Below are 24762 nucleotides of genomic sequence, written 5' to 3'. Positions count from 1 at the left end.
TTGGATATAAATTTTAATGCAACATTTACACTAATGGTTTCAACTGTTTGTGTGGAATCTTCAGCTTCGTATGCAATATGTTGTACCAGTTCTGCTTTGTCACATTCACTGGTTTTGGAACCTCTGTTCTAGCTGAGACTTTCAAGCAAATGAACACCATAGTTCTCTCTCAAGCTGCAACACAAGTTACCTTCTAGTCGTTAAAGAAGCTGTTGGCGTTTCACCTAGGAAGTTGACAGTATCCAACAAAAAATATATGGCAATTGTGGCATTACATTACCAAAGAGAACTGATTGAATACTCACCTCTAAGAAACACAAATCTCAAAGGACCAAATTCTAATTATTCCTGTTAGTAATCAAATATATATATATATATATATAAGATGTGAGATGTACCCTAGCAGCAGCTGTTTTTGTACTTACAGAGGAGGTCCTCTGCCTCCCAGCTCTTAATGCCATCATCAATAGCAATTTTATCCCTAAATATACAAATGGAACCATTTGATTGATCTTCACTGCTATCAGAATACTTTTACCCCAATGTCAATTTTGACAAGACCAACCGGCTGGAAACAGAACGGCCACACTAGCAAATTGAAATAACAATCCAAAAAATAAAAAAGAGAGATCACCTTTGCCTTGCTTCTGATGACAGTTTGGTCATTGCTTATGACTAGAACTGCCAACCTTGTTTGATAATGAAGACTTGTCCTTCCAACTGCTACTTAAAATGGTTTCAGAATTGCTTGACTGACTTTCTGCAGCCCCAGGTCTCATCCAGATTTTTATGTGGCCCTCTCGGCAAACAGTAAGAACAGATTCTTGAGTAAATATAAGGCCAGAAAGTGGTTCAGTGTGAACACGATGAGCAACTACTGGGGAAAGCTTCGGTACGTCTCGCATGCTTGGAGCAGGTTGCAGGGTACCAACTGGGACAGCATTTTCCCAATGTGAAGACTGACTTCCTGTACTGAAAGTGGGAGATCCACCAGGAGGGCATCGACGTAATGGCACAACAATCTCATCCATTTCTAAATCCCACAGCAACAACTGCGTGTCCTGTTCAAAAACAGGTAAGTTGCAACAAGATTAGTCATGGGGAGCTCAAAGCATACAGGTAATACAAAGAAACATTGAGACGAACTAGCAAAAGTATATATATAGACCACCGATCACAAGTTCAACTTCAATGCTTCAGGCAATGTTCTTCACTCTTTGCCAAACTATCCCAGCCATGTTCTCATACGTTCAAGAACCAAATAATGAAGGCAAAATTCATCTAGGATAAACAATAATTTAAACTTTCCCAATTTCTCCTTTGGGCAAACCCTACACTATTAAATATAACATATTAAATTTCTTCACTTCTCATCCTGCTCTGCATCAATCTTTTCATCTGCCCTCAGCTATATTAATTTCACATTTTGATACACATTCCTCCTCATAGGCATGGCCCTCGTCCTGATTGTGATACGGACCCATATGGAAAGAAGGGAATCTTAACAATTATTATGCTTCTTTTATACTAGGAAATTTAATAGCTTTATATTTTGGTAGGACTATTTAGCAAAATTTCAATAAAAGGTTATAGCATCTAGAGGCATAATTAGTTCTTCGAATTCAATTAGTATTTTAGGTGCGAGAACTTTGACATTTTTCGGCTTTGACAAACAACGCCAAGCATAACATAACTTTTCAATCTACTCAAGCAAACCACATCCTCGAATTTTATGCTACTTCTAATTTCACATGCTCCCTAATTCTACTACATTCTAGAATTAAAACTCTATGTACTATTGATCTGGCCATCCATTGGAGCTCATAAGCATCATCCAAAGTTATAACACATTGTTTGCCTCTACTTTAAATCAACTGTCAACCATCAAAAGTTACTTTTTGTGCGTAATAATCCAACCTCTCATTCAGTTTTTGTTCATTTTAGTTCCAAAAAATTTCTCACAATCTATGCTTACTGCATGGCTCAGAAATTAAAATTGAAATAAGCTACCTATGCAGACATCAACATGGTTGGCAATTACCTACCCAAACTGCCACATTGACAATGTGCAAGTATCAAACAAATGTGAATTGCGAAAACCAAGATTTAGGAAGTTGAATGTTGAAACTAATAAACAACCACTTGAAAGGAAGAAATCTCCATGAATATTTATTTGTTCAACAAACTAATAATGGTTCTAAATACCTGACCAACAGATCCAAACCGGTACATCACAGTCTCTCCTGTACCATCTGAAGTTGGTGATGACCAATATGAATCAAAAGTCACTCCACTTACCTGCCCACATCATCAAGCAACTGAATAAGATAGTCATGATCTTACATAATGAATTAACAAAAACCCACGATTAATCAATGAGAATCTTACCCAGGAGTTGTGCCCTTCACCCCATGCCACGACCTTCCGATCTTCCATACTCCAAACTTGAACTAAATCATCTTCACCTCCAGTCAAAATGTATTTTCCATCCATGCTGATAACAACACTTTGTCAATCACATAATAAAAAAGTCAAACAAACAGAAACATGTTGAAGTTTGAATATCAGTGAGAACCGGCTACCTCCAAGCACAACATAGTAGAGCACCATAATAACTTTTCCCACCACAAACTAGCTGTTCTCTGGAATAATCAAAAACTCGTAAATAACCTGCATTCAGTAAACAGATAAACTTAATTAGGTTACTAATACAAATAAGCAAAAAGAGAAGCAGAACATTGGATGCAAACAATATAAGAACGATATTATACCATCTCTTCCAACAGTTGCTAAGTATGCCCCATCCGTTGAGAACGTGATGCTATTGATTGAACCTTGGCAAATATGCCATCTGGCAATAGGATTACTCTACATATAGTTTATAAAAGTCAGGAAATGAAACATGGAGTTTGAAGCAGGAGAGTAATTTTTCAACCCAGATAAATATGCTTCCCTAATGCTCGTGCAACCCATCATTAATTACAAAAATTGGCTAACCTGTTGCAGGGACATCAAAATATCCCTGAATACACATCTTATAGGAAACAAATAAACAACACAAGCTTTATTCCCCTACTATAACCTACTGTGTCAGCAGCAAACATGCATGAGATCCATATGCAAAAAAGACAATAGCCATACTTGGAATGGCACCATTCATATAATGCAGAAAGGCAAGGACACATACAGGAACAACTCAGAAAAGCAGCAACTCAAGCAAATGTTGCCATGTTCATTAAAAAGAAAGAGGAAAAAAAAGCACTCAACCACAAATAGGTCATAAATGTAATAGTTACTTCTTCAACACCAGCCATACATGATTACCATAGTTTTCAGAACCGGACTGGACTGCCCAGTCGGACCAGATTAACAGTTCTCAAGAAAAAATTGCTTTTGCATTTCAGTATAGATTGCTCAATGGCAATTTGAAATTAATTTTAGGAAGCATCGATCACGATAAGAACATAAACAAAGTGTTTCTATTTAAAACTAGACATCAAGTGTTGTACCTTACTATAACGCGCATGTGCAACAGAAAATAGAGTTAGATCTTTGATAATGGGGAATGAAGAATCACCTGCACCATCCTTGCTCTAGAAAATGAAATTTAAGTAAACATCCAGATCAATGGATACAGAAACTTGAAATGTGATAACTAAACAAGATGTCAAAAGTATTTCTTTTTACTGTTTGAGGCTTGCCTTCTCATACACGTACACATTCCCATCGACATGAGCAACAACAAAAGCACCATCACCTCCAGGCACCCATGCAATACTCGTACATCGACTGTTGAAAAGCACAGGTATTAATAAACCAGTCTCCAGAAGGTCTTTTTGTAAATAATATAGCCAAGATCTCATATAGGAATCAAACAAATAAAAAAAAAATTGAACAAATGTCCTGTTGTGTTTAAACTGTTTCCTTTTTTTCTGTGCTTTTTTTATCAAAACTCCCAGGCACAGGCAATACAACAGTCAAAACACATGGTAAAGTTGAAAGTCCAAGAACCCTCATACATGCACTGTGGGACACTTGAAATTTTCTACTTGTAGCTTGAAGGAAGTTCAACACTATCATGAAAGATTAGCATAAAATATAAAGTGACTAGGTTAAACATTTTAGGGCCCAGAGTAAAACTGCCTCATGAGGTGTATCACTGGCAGCAACCAAAGGTGCATTCCGTAGTAGGCAAACAAGTACCAAACCAAATGAAAACTTGTCAAGACGATGACAACTTGAAAAGAAAATTATGAACAAAATCAGAAAATATGCACATAAACACAACATTCATAGGAGAAAGCGAATCCATATAGCCGACTCCAAATTTTTGGGATAAAAGCTTAGTTGAGTTGAGTTGAGTTTTTTTTGCATCCATCTCATATTTAAAATCAAATTCTGAAAAATTTAATTGCTACTATCATCTAATGGTTTCACAATCCAAAGTCAATCACAACTCACTTTCACAAGAGTGGATTAATAAACACTCTTAATTAAATGATCCCATGAGAATAAAATGGATACTTAGAATTCCTCTCTGAAAATGCTAAAAATTTTCTTGCCTTACCCTTTTGCTCTCTCTCTCTCTCTCTCTCTCTCTCTCTCTCTCTCTACTTTTTCTTACATTATGTATCTTCACAGGAATGTATATTGGATTGTCTTGTATGTGAAACCATATCCATATATGAAAACTTTTTTCTCTCCAGCACATTCCATGTTTTTAGGATCACATTCTAAATAATCCCTAAATAAATATCTCAATCCATTCTATGATTCTAACAACAATTACATACTTTGTGGAGAAACACATAAGGAAAGTATCATATTAATGCCATAAACAGCTATACAATTAAAACACGAAAAAAAGGTACATCAGAACTTTTAAGTTTTAACCAGTGGACATTAAATCTACAGCCTAATTTCCATTGCCAGCAAACTATCTTCAACTTGCAACAAACAACATGTAAAGTTAATTTTGTAAAGAACACCACAACACTGTTCCTTATAGTTCAAACATCTAACATTGTCAAGAATTTCATTTTTCTTGGCACTTTTCCATGTACCAAGCATCAGGAATTAACGACCAAGCTAATTTGGCAGATTACTAAAGTTGCAACACACACAGAAGTCAAATCCGATTTTCAATCACTATATCATCACTTACTTTAGGAAAGAAATCTCAGAAACAACAGCAATAAGGCATAGTAGAGAAAAGAGGAGACAAAAAAAAAAAGATGAGCTTTATACTGGAGTAACTCTTGCCTGTTATTAACAGAACCATCTTTGTTATAATGCTGGGCCCCAACAAGCTTCTTTCCAACATCCTGTAATTGCTGTCTCAGTGACACTGAGTAGACTACAATAGTACACATATAACCATTAAATTTAGAAATTTACACTTTCTGGGAGAACTGCAACTCATTTTGAGTTAAAGGATTTTACCATCACCAGAACTCAACCCAATAAGCAAATCATGTCCATCCTTAGCATCTTGATCAAAGGCATGGCAAACAGGATTTGAATTACTAAAATGTATTGATTTTATTGGATCCTACATTGAGCAAGAAACTCTCAATTAGCAAACCAAAACTTTCATCACCCATAAAAATAGAAAATGTAACATACCATATTACCTTATCTTGAGAGTTTAAATCACTTATAAAGATTGTGTCCCCCACATTGAAAACCAAGTAAGTCCCTTTTCCATCAAAATTTGGATTGATCATTGAACTACTTGAAGAACCCAATGACCCAATTCTACTACTGCCGCTAACACTTTTACTCCCACCATTCCCTCCAACAATGCTAAGAGCACGGCTTCCATTGCTAGCCCCCAACAACCTGGCCGCAGCAGATCTTACCCCACTGCTAGCAATGAAGCTTGAAGGTGGGGCCGTAGGGGTTGATGGGGCTGGCTTGTCCTTGAGATTAGCGAGGGTTACCTGGTAATAAAATTGGTCCAAATTTCCATCAGGTATCATTAAGCTACCTGTGTAAATTAGCATGAGAAGCACTAAAAAAAATTTGATTATTTGAGCATAGCACCGAGAAACAAGTCTGGAAGATGATACTACGCAAATCCAATTAACTATTAATTTCGAAAAAATGGGTATTAAAACAAACCCTAGAAATGAATTAATTAACAATGCTAAACCATCTTAAATAAAAATCCTAATATAAAATTGACGCTAATAAATATGTGTGTACAATATAAAAAAGTGCATAAAGACATTAAAATTACAAGCGCTCATAAAAATACACAGCTTTAACAACTGGGTACTGACCAAAACGCCGAAAAGAATGAAAAGATAACAGCTCCAAGAAATCGAATTGACGAAATGGGTGGCGATTAAAATAACAGTAGAACTTAAGTACCTGAGTAACGGTTTTGCCATGGGCATAATGAAGCAGACCTGAAGGGTGTGTCTTCTCGTATTGGAGCTTATAACGCCCCTCCGGGGTTTTGAAATAGGTCTTTAGGCCCGGTGACTGCGCGTTCCCCGGTGCCGATGAGCTCGAAATCATGCCGTTGGTCGTATTGATCATGGTTCCGCCTATTACCATAGAACCAAGAGCATGTGATCATGACACAATGGTTTGTACTCTCTTTTGGTTAATTTTTGTGTTTTGTGGTGGTGGTCGGGATTTTTCGAAGAGAAAGGTGTGTTTTTGCTCTGCTTTTTGCTATGCTCTGAGCTCTTTTTCTGGGTCTTCAATGGAAAGATCAAAGGAGGGTTTGGATCCTCTGATTTGCGGCTTACAAAAACGTCGCAGTTTAATGTTTTTCCTCCGACATTTTCAAGTTTTGACGTTGAAGCAGAAAAAGTCAACGAATGGACGGTAGATGATTGATGATTTCATGTGCTGACCTGTGAAGAAAGCCAAGGAGATGATGGGCTCCACCTCTCCTTGCGGGAGAGATTGAGGGTCCGCATTTTTATTTTCCCAGATAAATTATTTTTTCGTCCTTAAATTATATTAAAATTAATACATCTTTTTTAATTTTGTCACATATCTTAATTCCATATTTTTTATTCCATCATTAGAAGATTATGAAGTAACTATAGTGCCTTGATTAAAAAGTATATTATTTTTCATTTTTAATTATATCAAAATTAATATATATTTTTATATATTTTAAAATCTAATAAAAATATCTTCTCCTAGAGCTGTTATGAATGGTTATAAAATTAAATTCTTATAAATGGTTATTAAAAATTAAAAAACATATATATTAATTTTAATAGAATTCAATCATGAAAAAGTAATTTACTTTTAAATATATTTTATCATTTTTTAAATAATGATTTTTTTCAAAGGAAGAGGGTATATACACATGACAATTATGGGATATTCTTTGTGTGCCAAGAGGGTCAAGTGAGCCCAAGATTTGTGTTCTAAGGCCTTATTGCAAAATCAAATCAATGGAGCTCATGGACTTTGTGGCCTCATCAAGAGTTGGCTCTTTAATTTGGACTCCAACCCAACCTAAAAAATGGGTAAGGCCTGAGGGGCTGTGATTGGGATTAGGAATGTGGTTGCCAATTTGCCAACTTGAAGTTATCTATAGTTCTGTCTTATTGAAGATGTAAATGAATCAATTTATTTATGAGATATTCGATATTAGCTTAATTAAATTTATTTAGAATTATATTTATACTCCTATATATTAGTAAATAATTAAATAAAAATATTAATTAATTTTTAATTTGAATTCAATCATGTTTGTATTTGAAATTTTAAATTTTTAGTTATAATTATTGAATTAAGTCAAATTGAATTTAAATATTTTGTTAAGCTAAATTCAAACTTTAAAATATAAATTTAACTATCCAAGCAAGTCTAGCGTAGTGGTGATTATGCACCATACCTCATAGATTGATTAAGTGTTCAATTTATAGAGTTACAGTCTGGGAGCGCCTCACTTTACACATCTAATGGTTGAAGAGATTAGTTTTTTATCAATCACGAAAAACAAGAGATATCTGAACAAGGGGCCTAAAAACAACCTTGGCACAATGTTAATTTAAGGTCGTAGACAGGTGGTTAGGGATGGCAACGAGAGGGTACCTGCGAAAATACCTTATCAAAATTCGAATCTGATTAATATTTTCAAAATCCAAACCCATATTAAATTCGATTAAAATTATTCTCAACTACCTGAAAGATATGTATGAATGAGCAACTACTATTGTGCACACAGTGGGAGGGGGCACAAGAGATTTTCCTATCTCGATTGAATTACACCAAGATTCAGCTGTAAGCCCTTATCTTTTTACATTAGTTTTAGATAAATTTACAAAACACATACAAGAGAGTATCCCATGGTGCATGATGTTTGCGGATGATATAGTTCTGATAGATGAGACGCGAGAAGGAGTCAATAGAAAGCTAGAGCTTTGAAGAAGTACTCTAGAGTCAAAGGGCTTTAATTAAGTTAAGTAGAATGAAGACATAATACATGCATTGCAAGTTCAGTTAAAGCCGAACTAGTGACAAGGAAGTAGTTAGTTTGGATGGAGTGGTACTGTTCCAAAGTAATCACTTTAAATATCTCAGCTCAATCCTTCAAGTAGATGGGGGATGTGAGAAGAATATTAATCATAGGATTAAAACCGGATGGTTGAAGTGGAGACGAGCCATGAGAGTTTTATGTGATCGCAAAATTCCCAATAAGTTGAAAGGAAAATTTTAACATACAGCTATACGATCGATCATGTTATATGGTAGTGAGTGTTGAGCACTGAAAGAGTCGTATGTGTCTAAAATAAGAGTTGCAGAGATGAGAATGTTAAGGTGGATGAGTGGTCATACTAGACTAGATTAAGTCTGTAATTAGAGTATTAGAAATTAAGTCTGTAATGAGAGTATTAGAAAAAAAGGTAGGAGTGGTGCCAATTGAGAATAAGTTGAGAGAAGGGAGATTGAGATGGTTTGGTAATGTGAAGCGTAGACATACAAAGGCTCAAGTTAGACAAATAAAGCACATTAGGTTAGAATATAGAAAAAAAAAAAAAAAAAGAAGGGGTAGACCTAAACTAACTCGGAGTAGAGTAGTACAACATGACTTAGAAACATTATACATTTCCGATAATTTAACTCAAAATCGTTTAGAGTGGAAAAAGAGAATCCATATAGCTTATTCCAAATTTTTGGGATAAATGTTTGATTGAGTTGAGTTGAATTAAGTACCTGAATCTATCCAAATTAGATTATTATTACTTGAAAAATACTCAAAACCATTTAATTTTATATTTTAATTAATAATCAAAATAAAAAAATATTTTTATTAATAATTTATATTTTAAAATTTTACTAATTCTATAAAATATTTAAATTCTATTTTATTTAATATAAAAATTTATAAATATTATTAAAAAATATATATATTTTATATTTAATTAAATATTTATATAAACAAATTCAAATAATGGATATCCAATATTCAAAACTTGAATTCCCTACAAGTATTACCTTTTAAACTCAAACCCACTCTAACTTTAATTTTCTACCGGCTAAACCTGATAAAATCGGATAGCTACAAAAAGTCATCCATGTGCCATTCCTGTAGGGGTTGATGGCCCACTAGGCATCTTTACCGACTCAAAACTGGTGGCTTCTTCACCCAAAACTACCACTTGATGAGCAGCTTCAAAAAGAACAGTGGATCATTCAATAGCAGGCAGTATGATGACTAAAATGCCGTATATAGCCAATCCAATTGCATACAATTAGATCATGCGATTGGATTGGCTATAGAAGCCAAGCTTTGGTGATTGATCATGATTTGATAATCATTTACTTTTATGACCAACATGCCCTGCCATTTGACACTTACCCATTGTATATGAACAGTTGTACCCATAATTATTAACAACCTTAACTAATGGAAGTTTGACCAATGGAAACTTGAATCTGAAGGCTGTTTCTTAAAAGTTGTCCCCAGCTACAGGCAACAACATATATAATGCACCATTTCTTCACTGGAGCAGTGGTTCATATTACTCATACTTAAAAATCACATACTCCATTGTATTTCCTGCTTTGCAAAGCAATGTCTCTTGATTTCTCTACCTTAACAATAAAAATTTGAATAGATGTTCTCTAATCACCTTAAGATTTTAAACCTCTTACCTGACTATAACAGCGACCCACTAACCATCTCTTCTTCCCCCCTTCTCTCTCAATATATGCCCCCCTCCCTCTCTCTCCCCACACCTCACACTCTTCCTCGTCACTACTTGGCTAACTTAACAGAAAGTTAGACCACATCCAATACCTACAGCGATGAGAAAGCAACTTTCCTTCCCAATTCTTCTTTTCTTGATGCTCTTCTTCCTCTATTGCTCAACTTCTTCTGCTCAAACTCCCATACCAGCCCCATCAGGTCCAACCAATATCACAACGATCCTTAAAAAGGCCGGTCAATTCACAACCTTTATTAAGCTATTGAAAAGCACCCAAGAAGCTGACCGAATCAACACACAAGTCAACAATTCAAATCAAGGCCTTACAGTTTTTTGCACCACCTGATAACGCATTTGCTAATCTCAAAGAAGGCATATTAAATTCCCTCACGGATCAAGAAAAAGTCTAGTTGGTGCAATTTCACATCCTTCCTAGTTTCATTTCCATGTCAAAGTTTCAAACTGCGAGTAATCTTTTGCGTACGCAAGCAAGTAATAGTGCCAATGGCGAGTTCCCATTAAATGTGACAACATCAGAAAATCAAGTGAATGTCACAACAGGTGTTGATACTGCAACTGTAGCTAACACAATATACACTGATGGTCAGCTAGCTATTTATCAGGTAGATAAGATTCTTCTTCCATTGGACCTTTTTGCAGCGTCTGTAGCCCAGAAGGTCATTCCAATGAAAGCTCCTGCAACGGCTTCTGATGATACCCCAGCTGATACTTCCATTGCAACAACTACAGTAGCATCATTTAGTGTTGCACTTATTGCAACAATTTCTTTGAAGTTATGATTTTTTTTCTTTTTTGGATAATGATGTGTTACTCTTTGATGAATTGAACAAAGTTGAATCATTTTTTTATTAAGTATTCTCCTCCCTATCTTCTATATAAAATGTACCATGATTGTTTGAGAACTTTCTCTCCCATTCAATTTTGTGATTTTACTTGATGATTTTTGTTGGGGTTGATCTACCCTATAAATACATTCTATAGTTTCTTCTTTCTTTGGTTTCACTCCAATATGTAATCTAAAGAAATGAAAATAAAATTCTTTGTATTTTATTTGACTACAATTAACAAATGGCCTAATGCTTCAACCAGATCCACCACGACCAAGAATTTTAAAGTTTAGAAATAAAAATCCATCAGCAGCTTGCCTGAAACATTGGCTAGTGCATACCATTCAAAACATACAGTTAAAAATAAATAAAGAGAAATTTAAATGGACAGAAACTGGCTTGACACTAAAACCATCTTGAAGCTGGCAAAGGTATTAAACTATGGCCGAGCCCCACCTAAATTAGCAAAACTAAAATATATAGGCATCTTGGTGCTAATAACAAGTCCCCTGTTGCATATGATAGGGCAGAAATTCTGAGGCTTCTCCCTGCCTTCTCTTGTATGGAATGTGGAACAGATGATCTTTGCCAACTCCTTCAATGTTCTGAGCCAAAAACTTTTCTGCTCTGAAGTAGTTTCTACGTTTTGCTCTAACAGAATTTATAAAGAAACATGTAAAGGATTTGTTTGTATGTATTGAATCTACTATTTTCAGGTTAGAAAAACACATATACAGTACTAATGATGCTGTGTAACCTCATGATGCTACCGTTTAACTTCCAACTTCTCCATATGGCGTTTATTGTGGTTACATGTTTCTCAGGTTTGTGAGAATTCAAATACCACGAGTGAAAGCCATTGGAAGATCAGAATTCAAAGCAGAAACAATAAGATAAAGATGGAACAAGTTGCATGATATAAATGAGTTATCTCATCAATTTTTCCTTAATCAATCAAATACAAATTCCAGAATTTTAAACATCCTGGGAGCAAAACTTTGTTTACCAATACATCAATCATCAAACAAGCCTCCTTTAATGCCTGAGGTATACCTGTTAGTGTTAGTCAAATTGGTGTTAGGACAGCATCATGAGAAATAACCTCTTGCTTCACTGATATCAAAAATGGAACTGAAAACCACCAGGAAAACCACCATCAAATCCTCCAAAGCCCCCTGGAAAGCCTCCTTCAAACTGAAATGTGAATTGTTGCCCTCCACCACCAAAGGGGTTGAAACCACCACCTCCACCACCCATTCCCATTTCTTCTAAGTCTTCTCCTCTATCATATCTTGCACGCTTATCTTCATCACTAAGAACCTGCAGAAGATAAGATGTCAAACGTGGGAGCACATCAACTAAGCAGAGTTTTTACTAAGTAAGTAGATTACTTTCGATCATTAGCAAGACAAAATTTGACAGGATGTTTTATTATTTATGGGCCAAATGAAACACCTCATAGTAAATAGAAAAGGATCATAAAGAAGAGTTAGAAAAACATTATAAAACCACACCTCATATGCAGCAGCAACTTTTTGGAACTTGGCTTCTGCTTCTTCTCTATTATCAACATTCTTATCTGGGTGCCATTGCAAAGCAAGTTTTTTATAGGCACGCTTGATCTCAGATACAGAGGCAGTCTTTGATACTCCCAAAATCTTGTACCAATCTTGCCGTTTGCTCATCTTTAAGGCTTTCTCTGCTCGCATTAATGTTTCCCGTATATTCACATCCTACAAATGTTCATAAAAATAATTGATTGGAAGAGACAATTATTTGTATACAATTGACACATTTTTCTTTAATTTTCTAGCAAATCATTCATAGAATTAACACAATGTGCCAGTAGAGTTAGTTCTAATTACAATCAATCATTAGGAGGAATTTTCATATTCTCAATGATTTCACAAGCAGAAAAAAAAAAATCTAGAAGGGCATAATCCAATGTGAAGCTTGAGCAAAATGCAACTTAGTTTTTGGTAATAACCATCTTTATTGATTTGAATGCTAGCAGGCATGAAAAATTAAATAGAAGAGAAGTAATATGAGCTCTCCGAGTCATTTAAGTACTCTCCTCACCCACTGACTGTCCAATGCTGAACAATTTGTGAGTAATATTGGCTTATTTTGATATATGCTTGGTCCTTGGAAAAATTGTCATCAATTTCTACCCAAAAGTTCTCATCATGTAATTATTTTTTAGATATATAGTTGCTCACAAAATATATTCAAATACAGTGCACAGAAACACAATCTCTTATAGGATTATACACAACATAAAGGATGCAAAATATAATTGAAGAATTTGATGTCGCAGCCAATATGACATTTTAATTTTTCAACCCTCCGAATATGGGGAGATCCTGGTGTATTGGGGACAGCCCTTTTATTTATCAAATTCATTTTAAAATTATAAGAAAAACAATGCACTCATATGCATTTCGACTACTATTATGCTACGATGTTTAGCATCAAATTTACTTAAAAAGTAGTTCCTGTAGAATTGGTTTAGAATTTACATATGACGCTATATTTTCTAGTTATGAAAAGATTCCTGCAGCAACTAAAATTATAGGATGGGTTAGATGCAACAAATTACAGATTTTTTAAGTGTCAAATAAGCATCACACAACATGATCAAGGTATCAGACTTTGAAGAACCTAAAATGAACTCCGTGCTCGGACTAACCTGAGGTGATTTCTCAGCTGCTGATTTGAGATCTTGAACAGCTCCTTCCCAGTCCTCTATTAAGAGTTTAGCTTCACCCCTCTGCATATTTTTTTTTTTATTAAAAAAAAGGTTAAAGAAAATGTGGGTAGAAATTCATAAACAGTTCCAATGTATTAGGTGGTAAAAGGAATGACAGCAGACCTGCACTAAAGCTTCAAGTAGATCCCCATCAATGTTAAGTGCTTCAGTGCAGCTAGTCAAAGCATCTTTGCCCCTACCAAGCTTGACCAATACCTTACACAAGCCTAGATGGAGGTGAACATTATATGCAAGATGATCAGGGTCCAATGAAAGAGCTGCTTTATAGTCCTCTACTGCAACACGCAGCTTGCCCTTATTTACATTATCTTCTGCCTGTAAAAGAAATAATACGTTGAAGAACAAATTACAGCAGATCAAAAGATATTTCAGAATAGCCCTATTAGGGCTAAAAAATAACAATTAGATAAAATTAGAAAGATGCCAAACTCACTAGAATAAAAATTTATTTATTTATTTTGGATTTGGTGGGTGGGGGCATAGAAGAAACATTAGACGTTTATTGGACCTACACTTTTAGTCTTCTTGAGTAAATTTTTTAATCCAAAATATGCTTTCTTCAGCTCACTGTGTTCTGGATCGAGACGAAGACCTTTTTGGAAATGCCTGAAAACAGCCACATTTTAAAATTATAATTCCAAGAAAAGTTGGGAAAATGTTAAAAGTTTAACAAAAATCAGTTTTACTCACTTTGAAGCAACATCATGATCCGCTAAATAGTAGTAGGCGCGGCCACGGAGAAAGAATGCCTCTAGATTAGTTTCATCTTCCTTGAGAATATAACCTGTTTCAGAGATGGCAGCAGAATAGTCTTTAACTGCTAGCAACAATCTAACTTTTAGGAGTTTAGCCTGCAAGAAATAAGTCACATGGTTTCATTCTACTGATAGAGTAAGGAAAAAAAGCTCTTGGGAAATGTTAACGAGCTGCTAAAGGACCATGTTCAAACAAGAAACGTAGTTAACAACAAATTACAACTTTATGAAGTTACAAATTACAACTTTATGAAGTTGTACAACTTCTTGACCGTGCAGTTCTTTTATCACTATATTACAAAGATTTTACCTTTGAGCAGGCTGGGGAAAAAACAAGTACAACTTTATCAACAAATTCCAGAGATTTTGCATAATCGCCTGAATCAAATAGAGTAAAAGCTGTATCTAAAGCACTCTGAGCCTGAAGTAATTGAGAAAGCTCCTTTTCTGCTGTTTTATGCCTTGGTTTTAGCTCCAGAAATTTGGTATAGCTCTTTTCCGATTCTTCATATCTACACCAAGAAAAACGCGTAATGATAACTTTTCCCAGACACCTAAACTACAAAGCAAGGAGGAGGAGCTGAAACGTGTTCATCAGGCCTTGGTAATTATCTGAACCCTTCTATAATTTTTTAAGAAAGTAACAATTTAACAATGATGATTATTGGATTAAGATGAAATCAAAGCCAAAATAGTCAATTTCAGCCAAGTTAGCATCTTGCAAGGCAACAGCCAACAAAAAAATGTATCCCTTTAACATTTTCAGGTCTAATCACTTTGGCAAGTCACAGTTTTTAAAATCATTAGCACAACAATTAGAAACGAAAACAAAAGGCTTAGAAATTTTTGAAAAATTTAGAAATTAGAAGTAAGCAATTCCCACCAACCTGCATAGCTGACGAAGAATAGAAGCTCGACGAAAATATGCTTCTGATAGTGTTGGATCTACCTCAATGGCTGCATTAAGATCATCAAGGGCCTCGCTATAACGCTTAAACTTTACACTGCGCTCCATCTTTTCAAATAACTCTGCAACATTTCCACTTTTACCATCTGAAATTAAATTAAAAAAAAAAAATCTTTATGCAGCAAATTTCAATCCCATTCGCCTAAAAAAAAAAGGCATTGCATGCAGGTGCTTCCCTAATGGAAGATCGGATAATAATCAATTAAAATACCTAATGATCAAAGTGGGTGCAGAGACGTACCTGAAGCAGAAACAAGAGGTCGAAGAAGTAAGAGCTGGCAAACAAACACAAAATGAAGTATAAATAGTGTATACGCCATTCCTCTCCGTGCCACACCATCCACCACCAACCCCCACCGCAATCTCATCGTATCCATTCTCTTCCTCTTCCTCTTCTTCTACCGGTGTATCAATAAAGCAGGAAAATTTTCATATATACAAATCTGGATTTCGAGTTTGAATAATCTGGGATTTCGAGTTTGAATTGGAAATGTTGGAGGAACTCGAGACTGAAATCGATGAGGATTTTCAAAGAGAAAGGTTGAAGAGGCCTTGTGGAATGATTCGCTATCGATACACGTAGCTACCACCTATCATTGTCTTACACGTGATTATCTTTGCAGCTTTAGTCAGATTATCCTTCAAGTAAAACTTTGCCACGTGTACTATAAAGGCTACTTTAATTCTGGACTAGATTTAGGGCTTAAAATTTAAAATAAAAACATTGCACGGACGTATGTGTTATTGGGCCTATGGGCTTCGAGGTCTGGGCTACCTCAGCCCATTACGGAAGCATAGATGTTGTACAAAAATCCTATTGAATTCAGTTCAAAAGATTTAAGATAATTGGCTTTACGGTTAAGAGTTGAAGATTTTGATATTCACTAATTTTAAAAAACTTTCCATTGATAACAAAAATATAATTATTAATAATATATCATCTTAATTTTAATTTTTTCTCTATCTTTTAATTATATTTTTAATTCACATCTTTTTCACATTTTATCTTGAATTTAAAACATAAACAAAATCAAATGTTTAAATATAAAATATTAATAAATAATATAACTAAAATAAATCTAATTATATAAATTTTAAAATAATAAATATTTAATTCAGTAAAATAATATTTTTATTTAATTTTTTTAAAAATAATTATTAAAATAATAAAAATAAAATGATTGACTAATATTAATAATATTGATAAATACTTTAATTATTTTTATCAATTAAATAATCTAATTAAGCTCATTATTAAAATTGAATTTAAAGTGAAAAATTGAGACTAAATTAATAAAATTAAAAGGTTTTACTAAAACTGAAAATACATATAAAGGTTTGAATTTTTTTTTGAATCATTTAGCTAAATAATAATTTTAAGTCTTTTTAAATAGTAAAATAAATAATATAGTATAAACCCTTAATTATTAGTCATTTTACATATAACACAATAATAATTACACATATTTTTACTAAAACTATCAGTTATTAATTATTAGTTATTGGTAATAATTATAAGCTATCAATTATCAGCTATATATAACAGTCAAACTAAACAAACTCTTGATCGGCAAGAATATCTCTCTATTCAAACGCTTGATTGATATAAAAAAATAGAAGACACCAAATTACAAAATTTTAAATGATTCATAGACCAATAATACAATTATCCCAAATATTTCGAGTATACTAAAGGAAAATAAGGATATATATATATATATATATATATTCATTAATTGTGTTGCTTTTTTTCCCTACTTAAATTTGGCTTGAATATTTCAAATATTGATGATGTATGTGGTTTACTTAGTTTTAGGATTTGTGATTGTGCCCTGTACTGCTATAGCTATGAGGTACCCTAAAATAAAGCATCATTATGATTTGAAGATAAATGGTGGATATTAGAGACTAATTTGAAGAAAATTGAAAATTGGACTTACATATACTGGGGAAAAAATTCAAGAAAAAGGAATTTTTTATCTAAATTTGTCCATTATAAATTCAAGACATAGACATATACAGGCATGTAGGACTTATATATTTAATAAGTGAATTTTATTATATATTTTATATCTTAAGTTCACAAGTGAACTAAATTTAAATAAGAAAAATCATCAAACAAAAATACTATATTGTTCCCTTTTGACATTGCGTAGGGTAATTATTAGCCAAGCCTTCCCTCGTAGGCCATATAATCAAATGCTACAAATTAAGGGGTCTAGCTATAAAGGTGCATGCAGCACCTACATCTATATTCTTCCTAGTTAATAAGACACGAGGAAGAATATAGGTGTATCCCAGCTATACACTTCACAAGCCTTCCTTGCTCTGGGAACGAAAGCTAAGACATGAGATAAAACAAGAAGAGGAATATAAAGAAACACAGCAAAATATAAAAACAAGCAGACAAGAGCATGCAAAACTTCGAGTTGGCTCATTGTACTGGGCCACCCACTGTACCCTTCATAAGCCTCCCTTGCTCTGGGTTTCTCTCCACCGATTCCACCCCCAAGCGAGTCTCCTACTCGGGTTCTAGTTTCATAGAAATAACAAACAATCTCAGGATTTGACTCTTGTTTGTGGGATTCAACTTTTGGGTACAATGTGGTGCATAACCAACGTCAGCCCTCATCAAGAATTGCTATTGAGTTGGTTCAGACCCATAGCTGAGGTCATTGAAACAAATTTAGCTAACTCTTAAAGTAAAACTGGACGCCCAGATTTATCACTCATGCCAAGAAAATCTCTTGTTAAACCACTTTCTGTAGAACTTGAACCTGGTTACAGCTTCAATTGGACTGGTTGATCATTTTGTTTTCCAGTATATTGCATCACAACCTGATGAAGGCCACTTGATACAACCATTATAGTATCGTCCGTAGCTACACTATTGTTTGTTACCGCTAAATTACTCTCTGCAGGTTGCTTATTGACATTTTGGAAGACCTGGTGCAGCTGCTCATTTCTGTTATGGTTGAGAGTGTTGAGGTTGGATGTATTGGATGAAGAAGAAGAGCTCATTAGTCCATAAATGTTACTTCCAAGGAAAGATTGATTACTTCTTATAGAATCCATTTGAGCTGCCTTTTGAAGAAGAGCAGTGGCGGACATGGGTGCAGTTGGCTTCAATTTCTTATTTTGATGATTATCGGAGTACAGAGAAGGCAATGAATCCATCATATTATCAGGCCCCATGTTACTACCACCTCCTCCTCCTCCTTTTAGTCCATGAGGCAAACCTGATAAGGTTAAATTACCAAAATTGGCGGTGGATGATGAAACATAAAGATTTGATCCTATTTGCATCATCTCTGGCAAGCCAGTTGAACTTGAAGATGCATAAACATTAGAATGATTGGCCACATTATCAGCAGGACTGATCTCAGAAATTGCTTGATTTAGCCACAGGGACAATCCGGTCTTTTGTTGATAAGCACTTAGGGAAGGCAAGCCACTGAAATCTGGTCTAAAACCTGATGAACTGAGTTGGGAAATTCCAGAAATATCTTGACCTCCATGGCCTGGAACTCCATAATGAGGCAAATTAACTGTATCATTTCTGAAATTTAGATTGGTTGCTGCAGTTGAATTGATTCTTGCACTTTCTTCAGCTAAGGCATCACAAAAAGCTCTATGGGTGATAAAGCTATCTTTCCTGTTAGAAACCCCAATTCAGAGTTTTGATCTATAAACAGCACACTTAATGTGTTATATATACCTAGTACTCATTAATGAAGAGAAGCTACAGCATTTATTTCTTATGATGCTTATCAAAGAAAGCAAAACAAAAGAAATTAATGTTATTAAAAACATGGAGAAAGCGGTGTACTGATGATACCTGGAAAATAAAGTCCCACAATCACATTTATATTCTCTAGTTCCACAAGTCTTGGAGTGAGCTTTCCAATCAGATTGAACTGCATATTTCTTTAAACACTTCTCGCACTTCCATTTCTTCTCTCCATGTTTCCTGCTGTAATGCTTTTTTATTCCTGTGAGATCGCCGAGAGCTCTTGATGGATCATGGTGAACGCAGGTCTTTTCCGGGCATAGATAGACTTTCTTTCGGACTTCCTTGTTGGTCCTTTGCTTTAGCTTCCATGGAAGATTGTGACCTCTCCGATGAAGCTGCAAGTTTTGGTCTCTTTGGAAACCTTTATTGCATATTTCGCATATGAATCGGTTTGTAGCCATGAGAGTCTTAGGAGATAGAGCAATAACTTCAGCATCTGGATCTGTTAAGACACAGATAAAAGTTACTATTCAATTGAAAATTAGATAGAGAGGCCTAAAACTTGTACGAAAGAAGTAAAGAAAATTAAGGGTATGAAGCTAAAGGGGAGAATAAGCATGGGTATAGTTAATTACCACATGTTCCAGGCAAATTTCTCTTCTTCTTAGGCTCATGATAAGAATTAGGTTTAGGGTTAGGGTTTGCATTCTGTTCTTGATGAGCAAACCCTGGAATGGATGAAGGAATAGAGAAAGAATCGCCAGACATCATTTGCATATCTAAATTGAACTTAAGAGAACTTGTCACATAACAAACCAAGAAAGCTTACGGAAAGGGATAAAATAGTACAAACAAAACAACAAGAATTTCTCCAAACCTAAACAGCTAAATCTTTGGTATATTTCTCTTTATCTAGTATCTAATTCTGCCTAAAGACAAGAAAACAAAAACCTAACTCATCAAAGCTTGAATCTAAACACTCACCCACTAAAAAAGAATAATAGTCCAAACTTCGGACTCTCCTTCCGAGAAATACTCATAGAGGCTTGGTTTACTTACCTTTGTTTGATTTCAAAAGAAAACACCAAAAATCATGATGGCTAAAGAGAATATCTCTTCTTATTCTCTAACTCTGGCTAACCCCTTCTTTTTTCTCTCTCTTTCATTATCTTGGTCTCACTCACGCTCATTTTTTATGGATCTTTTAAGCCTAGACCATGGTCTTATCTCACCCGTATTCTCAAAGTCGATCAGTCGTATGGATTGAATGGGCCACCTCAGTCCCTCTCTCTCTTTCTCTCAACACACCAGCGCGGGCGCGCGCACGCACGATTGCAGTAGAAGTGCTCGTTTAGAAATTGTGAGGTGCTGGCTCGGAGCTGTAAGACTAGTAGTAGGTTAGCATTTGTCTTTTTGTAGCCTTTTTTGGGTTTCAAACTCCAATTATATCAATATAATAATGATAAGAATGGTACCATATTAAAAGAATAGTAAGGTAATGCATGTGCATGCAGTAGCAGCATAGTAGAAGCTAAATAGGAAAACAATGGGATTGATTGTTATATTATTAGTATAATAACGAGGATAAGAAGAAAAAGAAGGGATGTTTTGAAAAGTTGTTTGCCTTTTTCGCCACTGATCAGGAACTAAATAATTATAGCATAATTAAAAGTTAATTAGACCAAATTTAGTTTTCAACTCTGGTGCTGTTGCTTGGTGGAAGGGAAGTCATAGAAATTGCAGGGTGAGAGAGAAGAAGAGAAGGGAAGGTAAGTTTCGTTTCCCGATGAAGTTGATAGGATGGTCGTCCGTGATAGACTATCTCACTCTCACTAGTGCTAATGTGAATGTGGACCCAATTGCATGGGCAATGGATGCTGATCCCCATTGAAATTTACTGAAAAATTCTGGATCCATTCCAACATTTTACAATTATATACAGATAGATACTGGAATGATTCTATACTTAGTGGATGCGATAGGATTTCACTGATTCAGTACTTGTAAATATTCGACTCAGTAATTATTTTTAAATTAATGAATCTTATTTTATAATAAAGAGCATTCGCATTTTCATTCATATAATATCAAACAACTGGTCTATCAAAATGATAAGGTTTAATATTATGTAAATTTTTTCTTTAAATCCATTGAGTTTTTTTTTAAATTAATGTGAGAAATAGAGTCATTTCATGCATACAAGTTATTTTTCAAAATTCTAATTTTCTTGTGAGAATTGCAGAGAAGAAAATGGGAAGATCAAGTGGACAATACACTGTTCAATTGTCCGTTTTCTGATTGTCTTAATCCAAGATAACTTTTGAGCAGGCTCATTAATTATTTCATCTTTTATAAAAAAAAAATTTGTTTATTTTATAAAAATATTTTTCTAGAAAATATTTTTTTGTATTTGAAGCACTTAAAAAAATTAATAAATAAAAAATATTTTTCTAAGAAAAAAATAAGTTATTTTTTATTTTTTAAATTTTAATAATTTTATTAAAATATGAAAATACTTATCCATACATCAAATAAATATATACCTTTATTTTAACAATACAACTAAATAACGAAAAATATTTTTTTTATAAAAAATATTTTTTTTATACAAGTTATTTTTCGTAAAATAAATGGAGCTTAATAATATTATAATTTTTTTCAAATTATAAAATTTCGAATTGAATCTCATTTCCAAATAAATAAATAAACAATTAAACATCTTTGGCTCCATGCATATGGAATTTCCCCCGTAGCACTTGATGCTTTTTCATTCCCCCATTTTGGGATCCAAAGCTCTCCCTTTCTAAAATAAAATACTATATATTATAATTATAGCTACACACATGCACATAAACGTAATCACAGAACACCATATATTAATTGCATATATATAATAAAAATCCTAATTCCCTGTCGATGAAGAGAATTACTGAGAAATATATATATATATCCGACCAGAAACGACACATCTTGATATCTTTGTGCCCATCTATTCTATTGCTTATAATATGATTCCCCCTCCCACAATCCACGTAGAGAATGCCCATACTCCTCGTTCTTTATTCTCTTGCCGTGTTGCTCTTGTTTGGCCTTTCTTTGTTGTTATATATATATATAGAGAGAGAATTCTTGAATAATTGGGATCTCTTGTAAACCAAAAATATGTATATTGGGGTATTGATTCTTGTGCCCTTGATCATCGTATCCCTCTTGGGCCAAGTATTCTTGTTTCCTGTTATATATATATATATATATATTGATATGTTTTTCCATGTGCTCAAATTATGATTCAATTCAAAAAAAATTGTGGTACAATTCAAATGAAAAGCTTGCTATAAATGATTTAAATATTAAAATAAAAATTATTGTTGTATATATTATTGATGCTATTAGTCCATTCTAACACTTCTAAGTAGGGTCTGCAGCTCATTCGAGCGCTCAACCATGTGAAGGATGGTCGTGTAACACTCAAAATTTTTAAATTTATTATTTTGTGAGTAATATTAATATTTTAATTTTATTTAAATTTTAAGAAATTATTTGAAATTTTTCTGATTTTAGAAATCGGGTTTGATTTCCCAAAAATATAAAACTTTGATATTTTTAAAAATTAATTTAAAGACTATATGGCAAAACTAAAAATATATTTGGAGTCTATGAATTTTTCTGAGTTTTTTGGAATTTTTGAACATCGTTTTTAGTTCCAAGGCAGAGTAAAAATTCAATTTCGAATACCCTGAATCGAACCGGCTGAATCGAACCAGACCGGATGGGATAGGCCGAATCGGGCCAGCTCCTTCTTCTTCTTCTTCTTCTTTTTCCTTCCCACGCGCGTTTTTCTCTCTTCCTCTCTCTCCCGTTTTCTCTCTCCTCCCTCACCCCCAGGCTGCGCCGCCACCACCCAGCCTTCCCCACCTCGCCAGCGCACCGCCCCAGCGCCTCCCCACCGCTGGCCGGCCTTCCAAGTCACTGGAAACGACGCGCAAAGCTCCCTTTGCGCGCGCGAGCCGTTTCAGCTTCCCAGCCAAAATTCGGCTGATCCGGCCATCGATTGGGCCGGGTCTTGTGTCAAACACCATCTACACCTAGAGAGCTTTCCATAGACACCAAGAACACTAAAATCGATCAAACGGTTTGTCCAATTTTTGTCCGAGAAGTTTTAGCCCATTTCAAATTTTGAGCTAGATTTCTCGTAAACCGTAAACCCCACAAGAAAACCGAGAGTGCCAAAGCACTCCACTCGTCGAGAGCTTCCCGGCAATATAAATTTCAAAATTTTCTGACACTATTTTTCGGTGGATCCCACAAAACTTCGTAGTGTTTTTCCGAGCATTAAATGAGCTTAAAAAATTCCGTAAAAATTTTATACTAACCCCCGTGTTATGGGCTGTAGGTATCTTCAATTCACGAAAATTCGACAGTTGCCCGGGTTTATGAATTTTCGGCCAGACAGACCGGCTACCAAAAAAGTCTTAGAATTGGATCAAGATTTTAGCTACTCCACCATTGTCAGACATTCCGAGCGCGTTTCCGGAGTCGAAATCGGCATAGGTAAACCCGAACCTTGCTTTTTCGTAATTTTCTAGTACTTGAATGGGATTAAAAATCCATAAAATATTCGTGGTAGCTCAAAAAATTATGATTCTTTTTGCAATAGCTTAGTAATATTGCTAAGAACCGCGGAGCAAAGTTTTAGAATTTTTAGAGCTTATTTGGGTAGTTTTTGCAAAAAGGGTCAATTATAAGAACTAAACTGTAATTTTACATATTGTGGTTGATGACTGTTTGGATGGGCCCATGAGGGGATGTGTGATGTGATTGAGATGTGGATATATGGTTTGTAGATATAGAAGTGTGTTTTAAGTCTTTTTGCAGGTTGGGTAGGTCCTAGGTATAGGGGAGACTCAGCCAGATTTTCGGCACAACTTAGGACGTATTTGGTCTTTTCTTGATTTGTATTGAGTCAATTGTATTAAATAATTGTAATATAATTATCATGTGAGCCGAGACAGCCTTCCTCCTCCGCCCAGCCGCCACAGTGACTTCAATTGAGTCTGTGAGTAAAATATAATTTTAATTGTAATTTCGATATTATTATATGTTCAAGCATGCCCATGCATCACTTATATGTAAATATCTATGTAGTTAAACTCTAGGCATGTTTTATATTACATTCATAACTGTTAAAGTGCCATGGATGTTGTTGTGGTAATTTGGAGCAGTGTGCGTGTGTTGGCGTGCGTGTGGTGTGGTGTTGGCTATAGACAGGACCAGTAGACACGGCTTGAGATCTTCGCTGGGACCCGGTCCTTCGGCATAGACACGGCTTGAGTTCTTCGCTAGGACCCCGATTTGGTTTATTAAGTGGAAGTCCGAGCTTGAGTTCTTCGCTGGAACAGTTTGGATTAAGAGAGCTGTATAGGAGATCAGCTCCCATATAAGTATTGTTTGACATTATTGGGTGTGTGAGTACTCCAAATTACCTTTTTGCTGTTATGATGT

At 34.7% G+C, this 24762-nt stretch overlaps 3 protein-coding genes, 1 long non-coding RNA gene and 1 pseudogene across 5 annotated transcripts in view; 2 read left to right on the top strand and 3 right to left on the bottom strand.

Moving 5' to 3' along the window:
• Positions 1 to 24762, top strand: part of LOC131178579 (uncharacterized) — a 96254-nt gene that overhangs the window by 6396 nt on the left and 65096 nt on the right. The window lies entirely within an intron of this gene.
• Positions 309 to 6768, bottom strand: LOC110667294 (uncharacterized). The gene is made up of 11 exons (XM_058143555.1): positions 6376 to 6768; positions 5634 to 5942; positions 5443 to 5551; positions 5263 to 5356; positions 3702 to 3789; positions 3510 to 3593; positions 2772 to 2868; positions 2583 to 2670; positions 2389 to 2494; positions 2206 to 2298; positions 309 to 1061 (listed from the first exon to the last, which is right to left on the bottom strand). Exons 1-11 carry the CDS (start codon positions 6562 to 6564, stop codon positions 663 to 665), a joined length of 1656 nt encoding a protein of 551 aa, XP_057999538.1. The 5' UTR covers positions 6565 to 6768; the 3' UTR covers positions 309 to 662.
• LOC110667317 (fasciclin-like arabinogalactan protein 11) lies at positions 10121 to 11853 on the top strand (annotated as a pseudogene).
• LOC110667295 (dnaJ protein P58IPK homolog) lies at positions 11930 to 16103 on the bottom strand. Of its 2 annotated transcripts, none has more exons than XM_058143557.1 (9): positions 15769 to 16103; positions 15448 to 15589; positions 14871 to 15072; positions 14496 to 14656; positions 14318 to 14411; positions 13908 to 14120; positions 13725 to 13805; positions 12550 to 12768; positions 11930 to 12355 (listed from the first exon to the last, which is right to left on the bottom strand). In XM_058143557.1, exons 1-9 carry the CDS (start codon positions 15902 to 15904, stop codon positions 12155 to 12157), a joined length of 1449 nt encoding a protein of 482 aa, XP_057999540.1. In that variant the 5' UTR covers positions 15905 to 16103; the 3' UTR covers positions 11930 to 12154. The 2 variants fall into 2 exon arrangements, with proteins under 2 accessions (XP_057999540.1, XP_057999539.1); XM_058143556.1 differs by having other exon boundaries at positions 15448 to 15613; positions 15769 to 16102.
• Positions 17561 to 20035, bottom strand: LOC110667297 (zinc finger protein JACKDAW). Its single transcript, XM_021828099.2, has 3 exons — positions 19896 to 20035; positions 19366 to 19762; positions 17561 to 19182 (listed from the first exon to the last, which is right to left on the bottom strand). Exons 1-3 carry the CDS (start codon positions 20029 to 20031, stop codon positions 18309 to 18311), a joined length of 1407 nt encoding a protein of 468 aa, XP_021683791.2. The 5' UTR covers positions 20032 to 20035; the 3' UTR covers positions 17561 to 18308.

The sequence above is a fragment of the Hevea brasiliensis genome, chromosome 3, assembly GCF_030052815.1.
Source record: "Hevea brasiliensis isolate MT/VB/25A 57/8 chromosome 3, ASM3005281v1, whole genome shotgun sequence".
In the NCBI taxonomy this organism is placed as follows: Eukaryota; Viridiplantae; Streptophyta; class Magnoliopsida; order Malpighiales; family Euphorbiaceae; genus Hevea; species Hevea brasiliensis.
The sequence above is the reverse complement of the archived record's forward strand: the minus strand, read 5'-3'. Positions and strand labels throughout refer to the sequence as shown.